Here is a 21344-nt window from a genome sequence, read left to right as displayed (position 1 = left end):
TTTCCCAGCTTGAGACTCTTGGGGGAGAACCCAGTTTCTTAAAGAGCCCTATTTCAACAGTGTAATCTGCAAAGGGAGGGGCGCGAGCTTCACCCCTGCAGGGGTCCTTATGTGCTAATGTTAGTGGTGGGAGAAGTGCCTGGACCATGCAGGAACTCTGCGCCATCTCTTAATAATTCTTGTTGTTGTCATCTGCTGTCTGGTTTTGTTTTGTTTTAGTTTTAGTTTTTCAAGACAGGGTTTCTCTGTGTAACCTTGTCTGTCCTAGAACTCACTATGTAGACCATGCTGGCCTCAAACTCACAGAGATCCACCTGCCTCTGCCTCCCAAGTGCTGGGATTAAAGGTGTGTGCTAGTGCCGGGTGGTGGTGGCGCACGCCTTTAATCCCAGCACTCAGGAGGCAGAGGCAGGTGGATCGCTGTGAGTTTGAGGCCAGCCTGGTCTACAATGCGAGTCCAGGACAGCCAAGGATACACAGAGAAACCTTGTCTCGAAAAAACAAAAAACAAAAACAAACAAGCAAACAAAAAGGTGTGTGCTAGTGTGCCTGGCTTTAGCAATAACTCTTGAATGTAAAATTGTTCTAAAACAATAATTTTTTATTTTTATGTGTATGGGTGTTTGCCTGCATGTGTATATATCTCCCACCTGTGTGCTTGGTACCCACAGAGGCCAGAAGAAGGCATCACATCCTCTGGAATTGAAATGACAAATAGTTGTTAGCTACCATGTGGGTGCTGGGAATCAAGCCCCAATCCTCTGGAAGAGAATCCAGTGGTCTCAAGCCCTGAATGGTCTCCCTAGTCCATCACAGGGTGGCGGCGGCGGTGGGGGCGGGGAGTTTCAGATTTTGCTATCTTACATGTATGGGAGCTTTCCTGTATTTGTGTATATGTACCGCATGTGTGCCTGGTACTTTCGAGGTCAGAACTGGAGTTATGGATGAGTTCTGGGAACTGAACCGAGGTTCTCTGAATCCGCAGCATGTGCTCTTAGCCACTGAGCCATCCCTCCAGTCCCCAGCTGTTTGTTTGTTTGTTTTTAAGACGTATAGAGTCAGCCCGGAAATGATCCATCTCTATGTGCCACCAACGTCTCAGTTCCTCCCTCAACTTGAGGTTGCTTCAGCCCGACCTGAGTGGTTCATTTTTAACCTTTTGATCCAAGATGGCAGCTGGGCTTTAGCCACTGAACCTGAGCCCTACGCAAGAGGCAGAGAAGGCAAGGGGCTTTCCTCCCAGCTGTGCAAGCTTCTCCCCTGAGGATATTCGCAGAAGTCTCCCTTAGGGACTTGCAGTTTTCGGGGAGGGGGGGGTCAGCAGCTTTAAGAGCGGTCAGCACAGCTGTGAGTGGTGGCGCACGCCTTTAATCCCAGTGCTTGGGAGGCAGAGGCAGGTGGATCGCTGTGAGTTCGAGGCCAGCCTGGTCTACAGAATGAGTCCAGGACAGCCAAGCCTACACAGAGAACCTTTGTCTCAGAAAAACAAAAACAAAAACAAAAAACAAACAAAAAAACAAACTAACCCCCCCCAAAAAAAGAGCGGTCAGCACTACTGTCTGTTTTTGGAGGGGGGGATAGAGACAGGGTTTCTCTGTATAGCCTTGGCTGCCCTGGAACTCACTCTGTAGTGGTGCCACCCCTGGACAGGTGGTACTGATTTGTATTAGGAAGCAAGCTGAGCAAACCAGGAAGTGGCATTCCTCTGTGACTGCTATCTCAGTTCCTGCCTCCTGGCTCCTGCCCTGCTTGAGTTCCTGCAACAGAGATGTTGGCTTCTCTCAGGATGGCTGTGACTGAGGCATCTGTGACTGGGAGGTACAAAGCAAATAAAGCATTTCCTCCTCAATTTGCTCTGGGCCTTAGTGTTTTACCATAGCAACAGAAGTCAAACCAGGACAAACACATTGAGGGTCAAGATAGTGAGAGACTTTTCTATAGCCTGAGGTGCTGACAAGGTGGGTGTCACATCTGAAGCCAGAGCCCTGACTTTTGGGGGCTGGGGAGGGGGACGCAGTGGGTGAAGTCACACGCTTGCTGCACATGCATGAGAGCCCATGTGTGGCTTCCCAGCACCCACAGAAACAGCAGGCCGCTCATGGCACACATGGCTCTAAACAGTGAGCACCAAGTTCAGAGCGAGGCCTGCCTCAAGAAATATGGTGGGGGACAAGGTGGTGGCACTCTCTTTTAATCCCAGGATTTGTGGGGGCAAAGGCAGGCAGATCTTTGAGTTCAAAGCCAGTCAGGACTACAAGTTCCAGGATAGCCAGCACTACACAGAGGAACCCTCTACACATGCACCCTGCCACATACCCACATGCACACATGCTTACACGTGCATGTGCGCACACGTCATGCACGTACATACACACACATGCTTACACGTGCATGTGCGCACACGTCATGCACGTACCCACATGCACACATGCTTACACGTGCATGTGTGCACACGTCATGCACGTATATACACACACATGCTTACACGTGCATGTGCGCACACGTCATGCACGTACACACACACACATGCTTACACGTGCGTGTGCGCACACGTCATGCACGTACATATACACACATGCTTACACGTGCATGTGCGCACACGTCATGCACGTACATACACACACATGCTTACACGTGCATGTGCGCACACGTCATGCACGTACATACAATAAATAATACATTAATTACGAAATAGGGTGGAGAGAAATTGAGAAAGACACTCAACATCAACCTCTAGCTTACACACATACACACACACACACACACACACACACACACAGGTCGTGACTCCTGAGAGCATGGCCCTGACCAATAGACCACGCTGCCCTATCTTCACTATGACAGGGTTAACCAATGCTTTGGTAATGTTGCTTTGCTGAACTTGAACTACCACCAGTATGTGAATGTGGGACAGTCAACAAGATGCCATTCCACCTCAGGTCATTACAGACTTCCACCCAACCGTGCAGATGACTCTGTCCTCCCACCACGTGGCTCTGTTGCACCCACAGAGAAATTCCTTCCGACCTGCCTCTGCACCACACAGCCTCTGCTCAGCAGGAATTCATCTGAGCAGAGCAGAACCACCTCTGAGCTTTCCTTCCTTGAGCCAGTGACCGGCGGGGAAATCCACGGATTTCAGATCCTGCCTGTTGACTTTGATGCGAGAACCGCAACCTCTCAAGGCCTTGCCCGCCCTGTCTGGGAAGTGAGAATGTTAATAGTATGTCTCAGAGGGTTGTAAGGCTTCAGTGAAAATGGAGGGAAGGCACAAAGCACAGTGCCTGGCCCACAGTTCATACACACACACTCACACACATACACACATATACTCACATACACACACATACACACACACACACACACACACACAGCAAGCCCCAAAGTCTAAATGCAAGGTCAGACAGGATCCACTCAAACTTATCTTGATGGCATGTGGCACGACATCTGTTGATTTCTGTTTTAGAGTTCAACTCCTTCACAGAAAAGCAAATAATTAAACAATCCTTTGCCAGGTTCACAAAGCTCCCCTCACAGCTGCTCATCTCAACTGTCTAAGTTCTGAGCAAAGAGCATCCACTTTTCAGTTCTGGCCCAGACTCTAATTCTGCCATGAGATGGCAGAATAACATTGAGCATGTTCTTGCCCCGTTCACCCAACCAGCTCATGGAACATTGATACTATCGCTGGGGGTAGGAATTGCACAGAAGCCCGGCGTTTTGAGGTGCAGGGCAGAGCAGAGCCCTAAGCTACAGAGGAGTAAGCTTCCCAGGCCAGGAGGCTGTCTAACAGCAGGGGTGGCTCTCCTGGGTCCACCGGAAGCCTGAGGTGTGCCTTGAGCGCCTCCCTTATCTTTCACTGTATCTGGTCACTGACTTCCCCCACTTTACCCCCAACTGCTCCAATTCTACATAAACAGTGATTTTTTTTTTTTTTCCCCTTCCAAAGCCACACAGCAGTACATTCTGGAGAATCAGACTCCAAGGTCAGTGCTCTTCCCAGAGACACATGTGACTGCTTGCACAGGCCAGAGGCCACCACAGTATCTCACTTACCCCCCGACAATGCTGCCTCTCTGGTTACCTTGGCCAAGGGGAGTTGAGTGATACCAGAGGGGGACTAACCCAGGAACACAGCTGTAGTTACAAACCGGTGCCCTCACAATGGAGCAGGGAGAAGTCTGGTGGTCCAGCACACTGCTCCCCTACGAAGGGCAAGATAGAGCCCTCCAGAGACTAGCCAGAGCCCTGTGGCTTTCCTCTGCAGAACACCAGAACGCCATGGTTCGCCCCATCTGCCTTCCTGCCCTCACTCAAGACTCAAGTGCCCAAGAGAGAGAGGGCACCTGGATACAGACAGCATCTGTGATCATAGCAAAGCAGCTAGGTTAGCAGGGCCTTTGCGGTGACATCCACCCCACGTGCCCAGCATGTGCACAGGTGACAGCCAGTGTTTTCAATGGAGCCAGATGATTCTAGGCATCCAGAACAGTATATTTCTACCCCCAGACTTCCCATGTGCTCTCGATGACTCCAAATGCTATGACCTCAGGCTGGCTGCACCAACAGCCACGGGGCTGGACGCAAACTAACTAGTTCAGTTTTCCCGGAAATACATGCAGGTCTGGTCCAGCCCAGCTCACAGCATTTGTCTCCATGGAAACAAAACTTTTCCCAACCCAGGAGGCAATTACTGTTATGTTTACTGTTCCTTTCTGGTGGCGTGATAATGATGACGCAGCCAGCTAACATTTTCAGGCCTTGTACCAACAGACCCGCACCTCTCCTGCCATGGTAGTATTATTGATAGTCTCATATTGCAGCTGAGAAAACTGAGGCTCAGAGAGCATAGGTGATTCCTCTTAGGCCACGCAGCAAGCTAGAGGCAAAAAGAGAATTTCAGTCTTTCGATGGCCAACTATTACTGGGGTGAGTTCTACCCACTAAGATCCTTTAGCACTGGGGAAACTAAGCCTGAGGAAAGAAAGTCTGGGGGAACACATCTACAGAGCTCCCTAAAAGCTTCACTACGTTAGCTCCACAGGCAGGATTTTCCATTGTTTTACTCCCTCAGGGCTTAGAAGAGGATTAGGGGCAGAGTGGGCACTTACTGAGTATAGGAACACAGGAAGAGAGCTGTAGAGATGGCTGGTGTGCGCAGAGGCGCAGTTGGGCGCCTGTGAAAAGTGGCATCTCTCCCTCCCTCTTGTACGGGCTGCATCACCCCACTGGCATTTAGACCACGCCATTCCTGGGCTTTGTCATAGCCACAACCAGTCTTGGCAGACACCCAGCCCAGAACCTGATGCCCATTGGCTGGGTTTTCCCGTGGGTGTGAAAACCAAAATATTACCCTAGAGGTGGAGCCGCCGCGTAGCCAAGCTGGGTCAAACCCAAAAGGCAGCCAGGGCGTCCAGCTGGGCCTGACTGTGTTGGGCTTCTTGGCCACTTCCTTTGAAATCTGTTGACTTTTTCTGCATAGATAATAAAGTCATATATGATCCCAACTTCCAAAGGCACAGAAGGAAAAGTCTCCCGTCACTGATCCAGCCATCCAGAGAATTCCATCTCCAGGGGCCATGGGGGAAGGCCTTCATTAGAGTCCCTCATGTCTTGGCAGCCATGTTCCTGTCCCCACAAACGGCCACTTACCATTCCCCTGTGCTTGCACACCAAATGTGCACAGGGCACTTTTGACAGCTACATAGGGTTTCGTGGTGCAGTCTGGCCTAAGTGTGGCAACCTTTCAGAGATGGCCATTTTCTACTGCTAGTACGAGCAATGGAGAAAGACTATCCCACACCTGCTAGCCCAGTCTGTTTGCACTCAGCTACTTGCACACACTGAAACTTGAGGGGCACCGTGTACCCCACTTCTCAGGAGATTTAGGATGCTCTGAGCTTGCCGAGCCTGCCCTCTGAGGTGGAGAAAGTGGGCTGGGGCAGGCTTCTCCATTTGCCACTATCACATGCTCACACTTGTGGAGGGATCCTCAGATACCCAGATGACATGACCAACTGAAGGAGGTGCGTGTGAGCAAGACTCTGCCCTCCCTGCCTGCGACCTCAAGCATGTGGCTTCCCCTTCTGAGACCATATCAGAGCCAGGTCTACTTCACGCTGAACCTGTACCCCCACCCTACTCTGTGGGTGTCTGTGGTTACAGAGGAATTCATTACCAAGTGGGCATACGGCTTTCCTTCCAACAATTCAGGTATTTTAATAGACAACAAATCAAAGTTGGAAACCCTCTGTGAAGGACATATGATGCTCATCCTGACAGTGTCAGGGATGGTGGCACTTCTCCTTCACTGGATTTGACAGCATGGTTGGACGGTGCAACCTGTATAGAGGTACCAAAGTGGGTTTTGAACCCAGACCCTCATGTGACTCCATATGCTCTTGGCCACCAACCTCACCAGTCCCGATTGACCACAGGACATTATTTGAAAGCATAGCGCGCACGCGCGCACACACACACACACACACACACACACACACACACACACACACGCACATACACACACGCACACACACACACACACACACACATACACACACGCACACATACACACACACAAGAATGCCACCTCGGTAAGGCAGCCATCCTATCCAAGCTGCTTACACTTGCAGGAGTGAAATCAGACCCCAGGCAAGAGCAAGCTTTTCAAATGCAGGATTAAGGGATTATCCCACCGCCGTGGACACAGAGGAAGGTTAGGTTAGGAAGGGAGGAGGCCAGCTTGCCTATCAGAGCCTCAGACTGTGCATGCGTGGGCCCAGCTGTCAGGTGGTCTGGCTCCAGCCCTCCAGCCCAGCGCCAGGCAGGAGGCTCCAGACAGCTTCAGCAGGACACCACAGGAGGCTAGGGGCCTCACTAGGGGCCATGCTGCGCTATTTTCAAACTCCTGAAGCCAGGCAGAAAGCCAGCTCTGCCCTCTCACTGACTCTGCTCCTCGTAGCTGGGGTTGAGCTTGCCAGTCTGGAGCTGCTCTCTTGTTTTATGACACAACTGGGAAAAGTAGAAACAGGAAGAGAAAAGACTGCCACCAGGCTGGAACTTGAACCCACTCACTGTCATTCATCCCTTCACCTCGCAGCCCCAGAGGCTGAGGACACCATAGCAAAGTCCCTGCCTCCTGGAGGGGACTATTCTAGTGAAACAGACAGGAATCACAGCACATGGCCTGTGTGTAACACATCCCTGGAGGTGACAAAGCTAAAGCAGGTGGCACAGAGGCCACTGCTGCTGATGGTTCAGCTGTGGGCATAGGCGTGGACAGGGAAGAAGTCTCTGAGGAGATGACACAGATGGACATTGAGTAAAGGAGAATATGGGTCACATAGGTCTCCAGCCTCGGCAAGAGCAGCACGTGCAAAGGCCCTGGACAGAAACATGTCCAGCGTGCTCCTGGAATAGTAAGAAGGTAGCACAGAGTGTGGAAAGAAAACAGGGTCAAGGTCATGACGGCCTCGTCACAGTTTAGCTGTGAAAGTGTAGTCCAGGCTGCCTGGCAGGATGGGCTCCGAGTATTTAAAGGCCCCCACAGCTCCGTACAACTTGGCCTGGTGCTCCAGGTCCAAACCCACCTTTACGCTACACTCTCACCACAGGGCCCTTGCACATGACATCTGGCATCCTTTTCTGTTTCTTCATCCTGATTAACTCCTGCCCACCCTTCATATCTTAGGCTCACACGTCTCTGGCTTTCCCGTTCCACGCAGCCCTGTGAACAGGCAGTCCATGCTTCCAGCACAGAAGCAAGTTCTTAATATATCCCCGCCCATCCGACCTGCCTTTTCTCTCGGTACTTCATCTGAACCCATTCCCCGCCTTTTCCTGCCCACTTGCCATGACACCCTCCAAGGAACAGGGAGATCATCACCATGGCTACACAGGAAACATCTAAAATGCAACCCCAAATGCTGCAGGTCAAGGAAGGATTGCGGAGTGATGAAATGATCCCTGCTTCACATATGAATGTATCTGGGTTCCCTGAGGACCTGGGACTCCAAGTGGATGGAAAGGCTTAGGGCAGGGGCCACAGCATCGCTTCTTACCCACCTTAGAGATGCAGCGACCAAGGATGTCGCCCATCTAGCTCCCAACTATTTGGTCCCAGCTCAGCTCCTAGCACACAGTGCTTCTCACAGATGCTTTTCTTACAATTACCCTACAGATTCTATTTTCAAAAGTGGCTCCGATTTAAAGGACAAGAGGGCTGATTCAAGAGCACCTGAAGAGTTTCAGAAGGGAAACTGAGCTGCTGTCTGTCACACAACTCTGGGGAAACTGAGGGGGTTGTAGCTGGGTTAGGAGGCACCAGGCAAAGGAGAAAAGCAAAGCAAACAGCTACTCATGGGAAAGCAATGATGCGAAAAGGAAAGAAACTGCAAAGGAGATATGGGATGTGAGACAGTGTTGGCAGAGCTATATAACCACTTAATGGAAAACTGTGGTACCCATCGAGGTACAGGAGTTCATGAACAGAAGCTAACTTCCTTGATTCTCATCAAAAGGAAGTCTGAACATTCTCCCGGGTTCATGCATCATGCTAAGCACATGCGTACAAGTCCTCCCAACTCGACCTCCTGAAAGCTCAAGACCGCTTACAAATGAGAAAATTGACCCCACGGCCAGTGAGGGGAAGAGCTAAGCAGGCTGCTGACCCACTGTCAAGACAATAGATGGCAACGCCAATCAATATTTGCCCAAAGTTAACCAGTAGTTGGGGAGGCTCCTCAGAAATACAGAGGTAGGTACCAAGAATAAAGACTGAAAGAGCTGAACATGGTCGTGTTGGAGAAGAAAATTTTCACTGGGTCTGTTTAACCTATATAGATACAGAAAGGAGTCTGCAGGTGGGAGCAGAACCGGGGAAGGGAGGGACACAGGGGGTGGTGATGGGGCTTCGGGTACATTACACACTTAGCTAAACTCAGCAAGTGATGGGCAAGTGATGGTCTTTAAAGAGCTGTGTGTTCCGCAGTGTTAAAAAATAGCCAAGTGTGGGGGCGCACACCTGTAATCCCAGCACTCCGGAGGCAGAGGCAGGCAGATTGCTGTGAGTTCAAGGCCAGCCTGGTCTACAAAGCAAGTCTAGGACAGCCAAGATAACACAGAGAAACCCTGTCTCAGAAAACAAAACAAAACAAAACAAAACAAACAACAACAACAACAAAAATAAACCAAGAACCCCTAAAAAAATAAAAATAAAAAATAATACATGGGGACTGAGGAGACAGGTGAGTGAAGTGTTTGCTGCACAAGAATAAACACCTGAGTTCGGATCCTCAGTGTTGCAAGGACACACACAGATGGGCAGGGACCCATACAGGTGGCCAGGGTCACACACACAGGTGGTCAGGGACACACACAGGTGGTCAGGGGCACACACACAGGTGGTCAGGGACACACAGGTGGTCAGGGACACACACACAGGTGATCAGGGACACACACAGGTGGTCAGGGACACACACACAGGTAGTCAGGGACACACACAGGTGGTCAGGGTCACACACAGGTGGTCAGGGACACACACAGGTGGTCAGGGTCACACACAGATGGTCAGGGTCACACACACACAGGGGGCCAGGGACACACACAGGTGGTCAGGGACACACACAGGGGGCCAGGGACACACACACAGGTGGTCAGGGACACACAGGTGGTCAGGGACACACACACAGGTGGTCAGAGACACACAGGTGGTCAGGGACACACACACAGGTGGTCAGGGACACACACAGGTGGTCAGGGACACACACACAGGTAGTCAGGGACACACACAGGTGGTCAGGGTCACACACAGGTGGTCAGGGACACACACAGGTGGTCAGGGTCACACACACAGGTGGTCAGGGACACACAGGTGGTCAGGGACACACACACAGGTGGTCAGGGACACACACACAGGTGGTCAGGGACACACACTGGGTGTAGCGATGAGTATCTCTAGCCCCAGTATTGCAGAGACACACACAGGTGGTCAGGGACACACACAGGTGGTCAGGGACACACACTGGGTGTAGCGATGAGTATCTCTAGCCCCAGTATTGCAGGGACACATGCAGGTGGATCTCAGGGGCTCCCTGGCTAGCCAGCATACCCAAACATGGAGAATCTAGGTTCAGTGAGAAACCCTGTCTCAAAACAAAGTGGAGACTAACAGAGGCTACAGATGTGGACCTCTGGCTTCACATACGTATGTATGCAGACAAATGCACCTATATAAACACATGTGCATGCGCGCGCGCACACACACACACACACATACGTCACGTCACATCACATCACATACAATGATATTATACCCTGGAAGGAAGTGTGATGGTGTTCACACTTTACATTGAAAAGCTTTCTAAGTAGTGTTGACTTAATGGATAGATGGGTGGGTAGATGAAATGCAGGCAGAACAAATGCAGTGGAACATTAAAGTGCATTTGGAGGTGGTGGGTTAATGTTCATTGAATAATTTCTTCATATTTCAAGTTTTTCTAATCACAAGCTTGGGGAAATAGGCCACTGAGTGTGTTTCTTGAAGTACATAATTTTGTTATATATAGCTGGGGGCCTGGTGTATTGGTTCAGCAGTTTAGAGTACTTGCTTTTGCAGAAGATCTGGGTTGCATTCCCAGCATCCACAATGCAACATACAACCATCCATAATTCCAGTTCCAGGGGGATCCAGTGCCCTCTGGACGACCTCCACAGTCACTGGAGACCTATGTAGTGCACATACATACATTCAAATATACAAAATAAAATCTAAAAAAAAAAACACCAAAACTTAAAAAAAAAAAAAAAAAAAAAAAAAAGCTAGCTGGGGTGCTCTGCTCACACCTAGACAGACCACACACTGTCTGTGTATGCGGGGACAGCTGTCACTATGCTCTAACCTATGTACCCCCACTGTACTCCAACCCAGAGTTCAGAAGCCAATGGCCTAATTCCTCAGTGCTCTGTGCTTGCCTGCACCCAGGATGCCAGGCCAGATGGGGAGGCCTGCCCTGCATCTCCTGGGATGCCCTGCTAGCAAAAATAACCATTTCACCAGAGACAGCCTCCACACCTAGCTCATTCCACTCTCCGCCAAAGGATAAACTGAGGCTGGTCTATGGGGCTTTTAGCTGGGGGCCCTTTAACCCTCCTGCACTGAAGTGGATCACCAAACTGCTGTCTCCCAAGCTCACATGTGTATGGTCAGCTAGTGAGGATACAGAAAACTGGTCTCATTTCTGCCTGATTAGGCAGCTGCGGCCAAGCTGGCTGGAACACCCAGCCCCCACTCCCCACCCACTACCCCCTACTCCCTGGCCCCCCACACCCCCCGCAGCCAGGGCAGCAGCTGCAGGGCCTCTGTAGGCTGAACAGCAGCCGCACTTGCGCTTAGGCTGTTTGCTGATTCTCTCACAACAGTGGAAACAGAACAATGGAGGAGCCAGTTCCCTAGATCCCAGGGCTCCCAGGAAAAGAGGCACCTCACAGCCTGCTGCTTCCACGGACTCTTAAGAGACTAGGAACCTTCCCAAGACCAGGCAGCACCTGAGGGGAAAATCAAGACTGGTCCAGCCCCACTGCCTCTTGGGTAATGCCCTCCAGAGCCCTTCTCAGCTATGGAAAGGCATAGCTCTCTACATTTAGGGCTGAGGTCCCTGGGCATTTCTAATTTAGACTCCGCCAGATTACCTGCTCTCCCCACACATCGAGATGGTGACCATGTCTGATATGGGTACCCAGTAGGTACTTAAGCATAAAACTGATGAGGAAGCGAGCTTGGGTACGTAGGGAGGGAGGAGCAGGAGGGTGATGCTGGCTGTGGACTGTCTGGAAGACCATGCTGCCTTGTAGTCCTGTCCTGAGATGGCCCACAAGTCACTGTCACTCTGTGTCATGCTTCCTGCTCTAAGACCACACACCTGCCTCTCTAACCACCACCTTGAAAGAGGCACGATCAACAGTCCTCCTCCAGGACAAGGCCTCACCACTACTCCTGGAGTCAGAACCCTGCTGTGGTTGGGTTTTGTTTGTTTGATTGGTTTTGGTTTTTCAAGGCATAGTTTCTTAATGTAGCCATGGCTGTCCTGGAACTTACTCTGCAAACCAGGCTGGCCTCAAACACACAAACATCTTCCTGCCTCTGCCTCCTGTGTGCTGGGATTAAGGATGTGCACCACCACTGCCCAGGCAGAGCTCTCATTTCCTCACATGCCAAGTGCAGCCAGCTCACCTACGCTCCTGGGTGGCGGAGGTTACTGAGGCTCACAGCCAGAGACAGTGACCCAAGGCCAGCAGTGTACTCTGATGGTCAGGGATCTTTAGCACCTTGAGAGCCATCACTATATAAGGCTGGCCCAGATCTCTCCCCAAATCCTGTCCTTTTTCAGCCTGGGAACTATGAAAACCCAACAATGGCAGACCGACTGTCCTCCTGTGCCTATCTCCATCTGCATCTCCGCTGGGCAAAGTCCGTCCTCAGTTTCCCCTTCTTTCTCTAAACTGCCTGGGGCTTTGGGGGTTGGTGGTAAACAGACAGCCGAGCCGACCCAGATGTCTGTCAACAGCCCAGCAGAGATCTTTTTATGCTTAAAATAAAACTAGCATCAAACCTGTCACACACACACACACACACACACACACACACACACACACACACACACACACACACACCATGTTTCCTGTTTCTGAGAACTGGAGCCAAAGCATCTTGCAGGGAGGAAACACCAGCAAGGAGGCCCCTCCCCCATGGGGGACAGTCAAACCGGCTCCCTTTGTACACCCAGGGAGCCGTGCTGCTCCACCACATGGGGAAACTAACCTGGGAGACTGGACAGCTGTGAGGGCATGGCATCCACGGTTAGTGCTCTGCAGGGCCCAGGCACTGGGATACAGATCAGGTCAAGACCTCCAGAATACAAGGTCCCAACCAAAGGAGACCTGTACCACCTAGTTCTCTCCGTGGAGGCACAAAAGACTGGCCTGTCCAGGTCACCAGAGGTCACAGGCAAGGCCACCACCCTGGGCTATTCCTCCCCAAGTCCTTGTTCCTATAAGAACTCCCACCTCCATCCCCTATTCTGTGGCCTGATGACCCAGAGTCAAGAGCTTCTGTTGCTGAGCTTCCTTCCCTTGGCAGCTCGGCCAGGCTAGGGGAGACACCATGCCCCTACCCACTCTTAGCCAGGCAGAGTAGCACACGCCTTTAATCCCAGCACTTGAGAGGCAGAGGAAGGTGGATCTTCATGAGTTCAAGGCCAGTCTGGTCTACAAAGCAAGTTCAGGACAGCTTCAAAGCTACACAGAGAAGCCCTGTCTCGAAAAAAAACAAAACAAAAACAAAAACAAACAAACAAAAAACCAGTCTTGGCTCTGGTCCCACTCACTGGCTGGCCATCTCCTCACCTATGGAGGATGCTGGGTAAGTTTCAGACGAGCCACTGACCTCTCGCACCAGATCTTGGGGATCAGCAATCGCTACACTCAGAAGGCCCTATCCCAAGACTTCCCCTGTGAACAGACAAGAGTCTGAAACCCCCGACCTTGAGAAACAAACATTTGTGTTTATTAACCAAAGAGAAGTCAGAGCAGCAGGCTCCTAGGCAATTCTTCCTATAGTCTACCCAGCTAGGGCAACTGCCAAAGACCAGGAAGAGTGGTAGACAGGCCCCATCCTCTCAACCTCCTCCCCAGGGTGAGTTCCCAGGAAGTCAGGGTCCATTGGGTAAGGAAGAGGAAGTCAACAAAGGAGGACAGAGAAGGAAGAAGGAAACAGAGCCCCGGGGAGATAGACTTGGCAAAGCACTTGGTTCCCAACTCGGTGGAGGGTAAGTGGCCCAAATTCAGCCTCAGCAGAAGAACGAGGCAGAAGCTCACTGGTGTCACAAACCTTATTAGGGGGTGGGAGAGGCCAAGGGGTAACAGTAACCCTCTGCAGGTCAGTCCTCGCTTGCCAGAGGATGCTGGTTTAGGTCTAAGTCTGGGTCTGCAGGAAGGTAGCCAACGGATACAAGAAAGGGCAAGATGTCAACTGCCTCTTCATGACGTCCTTCCGGGAAGCCTGAGTCCGGGAAGCCTAGCCCTCAGTGGCAGGAGGGTCACGTGCCTGCCGCAACCCATACAGCCATTTGATCACACGGGCATTGCGCTCGATCACAGACACCCCATAGGGGACACGCTCCCGGGCCCGCTCCTCCACGGTTGCAGAGCTGCGGCGCGAGCAGCCCCCTTCAGAGCTGCAAGGTCCAGCACTCGGCCCAGCTAGAGACACGATGTCCGAGCTGGCCCGTGCTAAGTGCGCCACCCCCAATCCTCGTGCTTCCTCTGGGTCCAGACCGCAGAAATTAAAAAAGCGCTCAAGATCGGCTGCTGCCCTGGAAAAGCGCTCGCTCAGGTCCGACTTGGAGCGTTGCAGACCAGGGGGCCGGCCGGGGCTGGAAGTGGCAGTGGTGGCAGGTGATGGACAGGGCCGAGCAGGTGAAGCAGGCAGGGGACGAACGTCCACTCGGCGCACCGCGACCGTGCTAGGGGGCGGACGAGGAGGGGTGGCTGGTGGGACCTTGTGGGCAGACCCTTCTGGCCGTCCCGGTGTTCGGCTGGCCTCAGCTTGGGACACGGGACTATCACACAGGTTGATGAGGCTGCTAAGGATGTCCAGGTCCAGGTGGGGTCGGCGGCCAGGACAGGGTAGGGCTCGGCGGCTGGGTGTGAGCACTGGGCCTCGAGGACCAGGGCTGAAGAGGGGCTGTCTGGCCAGCGGGGGCTGCACAGGCTCCTGGCGGGTGTTGGCCACATGCAGGCTCTTGACATATTTGGCTTTATCGGCTTCCAGGCGTTCTACAGCACTTGGCTTCCGGGCTCCCACGTTCGCTGGCCTTGGTAGCAGGTAGCCGGGGACTTTGGTTCGCAGGCGAAAAGGCAGGGCAGGAGCGGTGGGGGCTCCAGGGCTGAGTGTGTCCACCGGCATGGCCGTTACATACCCCGAGGACAGAGGCGAGGAGACAGATACAGGGACAAAGTTGGCAGCTGGATGCCAGGCTCCGCTGCAAGCAAGAAAAGAAGACAAGCTGAGTACGTTCAGACAAAGGCTCGCCTGGCGCTTAAGACTGCACTAGTATAAGGTAAATGGCACGCCCCTGTCTCGCAAAGAGCCAATCACGAAGCAGAATGTACTGCTGTGGCCCCACCCACCTCTTTCCTTCCACTAGTGTGGGCGGGGACCCACACTGCTGAGGGAGGGTGGAAAGAGGTTAGAAAACGCAGGTCCACTTTAAAGAGAGTAAAACAGGCTCAAAAGCCAGCGTCCTCTCAACAGCCCCACTTAGGGATGCGGAAAGGAAATTGAAACTCAGGGAGCGATGGCATGCTTAAGCCACGCCTTTCTTCCAAGGGAGGGGGTACTAGTGACCACCATCCACATCCCACTTGAACTGCACAGAGTAAGCGCAGTTCTTGCAACCAGCCCAGGCTGGAAGCTGTGCAGTGCCAACCACCTGCCTGGACATGCCAGGCCCACAAGGGGCACAAAAGCAGGAGGCTGCAAGGAAGGAGTAAAAAGTCTCCACCCCCACCCTAGTGGAGTCCAGACCAGGTTGTTTCCAGAATATGGCTCCAAGGCCAAGCCCACAGAGATCTAGGCATGTGGACAGGAGCAAGCATCAGCTCCAAGCTATGCTGCTCTGGGTCATGGCTCCACCTGTGCTTTGCTGCTGACCAACCACCATGACAGTGAGCATGGGCTACAGGGCCCATGTCTGGGTGCTCCCCATGGTTGTCCAAGAGTCAGATGTCAGATTACAGGCATCGAGCCAATCCACGGTTCCAAGGAGACAGGGTCAGAGAGTGTCACAGTTTTCCCCACCACCGAGGCCCCTCAGATATGCACAATGTAAAACCCATATGCCAAACCTTCTGGTCTGTAAAGAAGAGTGGAGAGGGCATCTGCAGGTCAGGCCACTCAGCTCCTCAATCATGCTGAGCATGCTTCAAGTGCCCCGTGGCTGCATGTGGCAGTTGGCAACTACACCAGACAGCATGGAGACGACGGAATGTGCCCAACACAGTAAAAGCCTCACCAAGACATCCAGAGATCTCAAGAAGAGGATTCCCACTGTGTGCCAGACACTCAGAGCCACCTCCAACAGCTTGGAAGCCACTGGCATCGTTTTGCAGCTAAGAAAACTGAGACTCTGAGAAGTGACTTCTTCCCTAGGTCCCAGAGGAAATTAAGAAGGCATCAAGCCTCGCCTGAGCACACTAGTGCTTATCACACCCCTTCTCCACATCACACACACACACACACACACACACACACACACACACACACATTGTACTCAGGGGACCATATAACTTACTGTGGAGATGGCTCTTTCATTCTTTGCTGTCCCCCACTCCCTAACATATCGGGTCCACGAGGGCACAGGTTCCGGCTGCTTTGTTCACCGAGTCTCAGCTTCATGATGAGGCTCTCAGTACATGCTAGAGAGTCCACAAGTGTGTCCTGAACTGAAACGCCTATAGGAGTCAGCTGAGAAGCAGCACACCAGTGAACCAGAGAGGCCCTGCCCACTGCAGGCAGGTGGGTTCAGGGTAAGGGAATACTGTCCCCAGGGTTGGCAATCCAGAGGGGCAGGCGTTCTCTCTAGGTTTGTAACTGTGAGCAAATCCCATCGCCCGTTTTAAAAGTCATGTAGTACTGGGCAAACATAGCATGTCTGCAGCTGTATCTGTTCCCCCCCCCAGACCCCCATGGAAACCTCAGCACAGTGGGGCAAGGGGTGGAGGAGTAGGGAGACTCCCAAGGCTCAACAACCTGTAGGCAGAAAAGGAAGGCTGGCCCCACTCAAGTAGACTCTGAGGTGACCTTGGGCAGGAAAGGTCTAGCCAGCAGAGCTGCTACAGAGCCCTGCCTACAGAGCAGCCAGACTCTGCCCCACCTCCCTAACCCCCACGTCTGCTCTGCCACCCAAACCAGTCCAACCCGTTGGTGGTGGCTGAGGTAGTTTCCTCCCCAGCATCACCTGGGAAAAAGGAAGGAGGTCATAGGGGCAGGGCCAGGGCAGAAGCTCCTGCCACCATCACCTTGCTTTTTTACCCACCACCTAAACTTCAATAGAGATGGGGCGGGGTCAGATGCCTGTTCCCAAGCTTAGCCTGGCAGCCACCAGGGTCCCCTTCTCTCACCAGCTCCTGCCTTGCACCTGGCACAAGAGGCTGCTCTTAACAGACTCTGTTCCCTTATCTGTGAAACCCAGTTAAAAATAGGTCTCCCTGTGCCTTCGGGTCACCGCTGGAAAGATCAAACGGGTTCGCAGCACCTGAAAAATGGGCAGCGTTCCAGAAACCAGACTCGCTGTCAGACACTGAGGCTCCGACTATGGAGTGAGCTGATCGCGCCCTCCCAGAGGGCGGATCTAAGCCCCCCCTCAGGGACAAAGGAGACGTTAAGGGCTGGTCACAATGAGCCAGCAGACCGCACCAACTCACGTCACAGGGGCCCCTCCAAGAGAAAGCTCGAGTCTGGGTCGCCAAGTGAGACTCAGCATCTCCTCTGGGGTCTCTTCTCATGTCGGGCTTTCAAACGCTGCCGTAAGTGACCCTAAATGTACCAACCTTGAGCCTTTCTGGCCACTATTCCAGAGCCGTAGCCCGACTTCGTCCCTCCTTTCAGGCTCCCAAGGAGTGGATCAGGGCGCTGCCGAGAAAGCCCCCAGTTTGATTTCGCCCGTTCTCAGCGGCAAATCTAGACATTCAGGCCGCAAGCCTTGAAGTGAGCGAAGGCAGTGTAACCCCCCACGATCTGCTGTGTTTCTCTGAGTAAGAGTTAGCCCATGTCTCAATGCGGGGACTGAAGGCACAATCCCTGCTGCGCCCCTCACCGCCCCCCCCCCAGTACCGCAACATACCTGGCTGTGCAAGCCGCCTCCTGCCAGCAGCCTGCACGCCTCCCGCCCACCTGGCTCAGGTACCCGGCGGCGTTTGCGCAATTTCCGGGGCCTGGCAGGTGAACCCGCCGGTCCGAAGTGTTCCAGGAGAGGGAAGGAGGGCCAGGCAGGGAACGCAATGGGTGACTGACAGCTAGGTGTGGGAACCTGGCCTGAGCCGCGCCCCCAGTTCCTGCTCTTATCCGAGCTGGTGAGTGCAAGCCCGGCAGCACTTTTGATGGAGTTGTGCGGGATTCTAGATGTTCGCTGCCAGGCACGGGAACGTGCTCGCCCTGGACATTTACTCTTTCGGTGATTAAATGGGGCATAGGCAGACTTAGTGTGGTCTGGGTGGCCTTCCTATGAGGCAACTCCATTGTCCTCCAAGTTGACTGATGGAAACCCCAGACAGACCACGCTGAGTCACTTACCCAAAGTTGGAGGTGGGGGCGGGGCGAGGGTTCCAACCTGGGAAGGGTCCTTCCAACCACTCCTTAAGGCCACCCTTTTCTACTGTGTGCCAGCAGGTGGCTGGGCCACAGTCCTGGGAACTAGAAGAGTGGGACGTTGGAGGACAGCCCACTGTGAGCTTTCAAGGCTTGAGGAGGTTGTAGGCTACAGCCCAAGTGGCACGCGATAGCCCATTTAACCCTTGAACAGCAGGACCAACGGGAGATGGACAATCGGAAACCCGTATTTTACATAAGAGACTACAACCCTGCTGGGGGTGGGGCGGGGGGAATCCCTGGAAGGGCCCTACCTGTCCCCTCTGCCAGTCCAAGGCTTTTGTCACTTGGCAGGGTATTGTGAGGTCCAGGGGAAGGAGATGACCACCAAGGCCTCAGACCCCAGCCCTGGCAAAGCACTCCTGTGTCCAGGTGGAGGCTGGGGAGGAGGAGACAGGACGTGGTTCCTATGCACTTTTCTCCCCTCTGGTCCTGGATATTAATGGGGAAAGGGAACAAGTCGCCCACCATGACCTGCCAGCTCGCTGCTGCCCAGAGTAACAAAGGGACAGGCTCGGAGCTGGCATCAGGCACTAACAGTGGGAACTACAAAGACCACCTGGTCGCTTCTGCATTTGTGTTTGGCAGCAGACACTGAAGCTTTTTATTGTGTTGCCATTAGTGGAGAATGGGCTATTGTTTTAAACGTGGTCTTACAGTTTAGTACAGGCCATTCTGGAACTCTCCATCCTCCTGCCTCAGCCACCCTTCTGGGATTACATGTATGCAGCATGTTCAAATTCTATGTGAACTCATTTCATTCTCACACTTATCCATGAAGTAGCTACTGTTGTCGTGTACATTCTACAGATGAGAAAACTGAGGCATAGAGAAGTGATGCTGCCTGCCTGAGATCACACAGCCAGCAAATGATAGGGCCAGGAAGGACTTGAACCCAGGCTTGGATATGGGAGGAGACAAACAGGAGACAGAATGGGCCTCCTGGGAAATTCCACAGGGCCCCACAGGCAACTTGCTTGAGCTCCATAAGGAGCTGCCACCCATGGAAACGCATGCAGCAGTGTTTGGGGCTGCAGCTACCTCAGCTCTAACATGAAGTAACAACGGATGGCAGGATCTTCCTGGCAGATCACGTTCACTACTGCAGAGCTACACCACTATAGGATCCCAGAGACAAGCCCTCGCTCTCATGCCGCCTTCTGGTCTTTCCCAGCTCTACCACCTCATCCTCAGTGTCATTCCTGGCCCAGCCACAAAGCCCTCCTGGCTAGTCCTTTACAAAGGTTTTTCCTGCCCCAGGGCCTTCACACCAGATGTCCTCTGTCTAGAACCTCTTCCCTCACTGTCTTCAACCCTTATTTCAAATGCCATCGCCTCTGAGAGCCCTCCCTTCCTACCCTGTGAGGCCCCCCGGAGACCTTCTTGGCCCCTTTGTTCCTCTCCAAGCGTCCTGGCTGGTCTTGCCATTCCCAGTGTTCACTTATGTCTCATCTCCTAGCTGCCCGTTGGACTGAGCCCCACCACTCTGCCGCATTTTTTTTCCTCCCAGGAACAAACGAGAGAAAACGTTGCTGATCAAGAGACCGAAGGAGGCACAAGCCAGCATCAAGGCGTATGCATCAAACACATGGAGCTCTCTGCCCGGACTCCAGTGTCCAAAGGAAGGAAAGAGGGGGAGGGAGGGAGCCAAGGAGGGAGGAGGGAGGGAGGGACATAGCAGGGAAAGGAACACAGAAATCCCAGTCTGCCCAGCACACCTCCCTCACACCTCCCTCGGAAGAGCATTTGACAAGGTCTTGGTGATCAGCGGATTCACTGGTCATTTCCTCCTTGTAATTAATAATTAGCTAGTGGGGTGGGGCTCCAGGTTCCCGGAGTGCCAAGTCTCCCCTCCACTACCCCATTACCCTGCCCTTTCTACCTTTCCACGTGCAGTCCTCTGCCAGCCTCCCATCTCCCTCTTGTAGCCTGGATACTTCCAGCCATGGCCTGTTCTTCCTCCAAAGAGGCAGAGGCAGAATCTTCAGGGCTCTGGCCCACCTGACCCAAACCTCTGCTGCAGGGAACTTCTGTTAGGATTCTGCTTCAGTTTGCCTACCTGTGATGTCATCACTTACCTGCCATGGGGGGGGGGGGGGGCGTGACCCTGCCCAGGGCCATATAAAAGGACAGACCTCCTCTCGTGCGCTCCCGTGCTCTCTCTCTCTCTCTCTCTCTCTCCCTCTCTCTCTCTCTCTCCCTCCCTCCCTCCCTCTCCCTCCCTCCCTCTATCCTCTCTACCCCCTTCTCCCTCCCCACTCTCTTGTTCTTCCTCTGTCTGTGTCTCTCTCTTCCCCCCTTTCTTTCTCTCCCCATACTCACTTAATAAACCTCATATAATATAATATCTGTTGCCTGGCATCTTATTACCCTATCATCTTATTTTCTTTTTATTAATCATAACAACTTCTTCACGCCTCAGTTTCCCCAACTCTAAAACAGGCCCAAGCTTGGCATGGCAACTGCCATCAAGGTGAGAGATGTGAAGACTGATGCAGGAGCAGATCCTCGGGGAAGGCCTCCGCCAGCAGGCTGCAGCGACAAGAGCAGCGGTGTGGTGACAGCTGAAAGTGCCAGACACTTGAAACAGCACTTCCACAAAGAAAACAAAGCCAGGCGTGCTGGCACATACCTTAATCCCAGCACTGAGGAGGCTGAGGCAGGGGGATCACGAGTTTGAAGCCAGCCTGGGACACACACACACACACACACACACACACACACACACACACACATCTAAAGAGCCAGCAAATGTAAGGAAGTGGGCTCTATATCACTGGACCATTAAAGAAATACAAACCAAAACCAAAGAAACGCAGCATCACACTCATTAGCACAGATCCCATCCGGAACACACACTATTAAGACAGTAAGTGTTGGTGAGGAGGTACAGTTTTAGAGCCCCAGGCAGTAGCGATGG

The 21344-nt window shown here is 52.8% G+C and overlaps 2 protein-coding genes across 2 annotated transcripts in view; both read right to left on the bottom strand.

The window, feature by feature from the left end:
• The window catches only part of Snph (syntaphilin), a 714025-nt gene that overhangs the window by 357716 nt on the left and 334965 nt on the right, over positions 1–21344 (bottom strand). The window lies entirely within an intron of this gene.
• Fam110a (family with sequence similarity 110 member A) lies at positions 13880–15135 on the bottom strand. The gene has a single exon (XM_051143513.1). The coding sequence runs from the start codon at positions 14960–14962 to the stop codon at positions 14072–14074; it is 891 nt and encodes a 296-aa protein (XP_050999470.1). The 5' UTR covers positions 14963–15135; the 3' UTR covers positions 13880–14071.

This window comes from Acomys russatus, chromosome 4 (assembly GCF_903995435.1).
Source record: "Acomys russatus chromosome 4, mAcoRus1.1, whole genome shotgun sequence".
NCBI lineage: Eukaryota > Metazoa > Chordata > Mammalia > Rodentia > Muridae > Acomys > Acomys russatus.
This window is presented reverse-complemented; position numbering and strand designations above follow the sequence as displayed.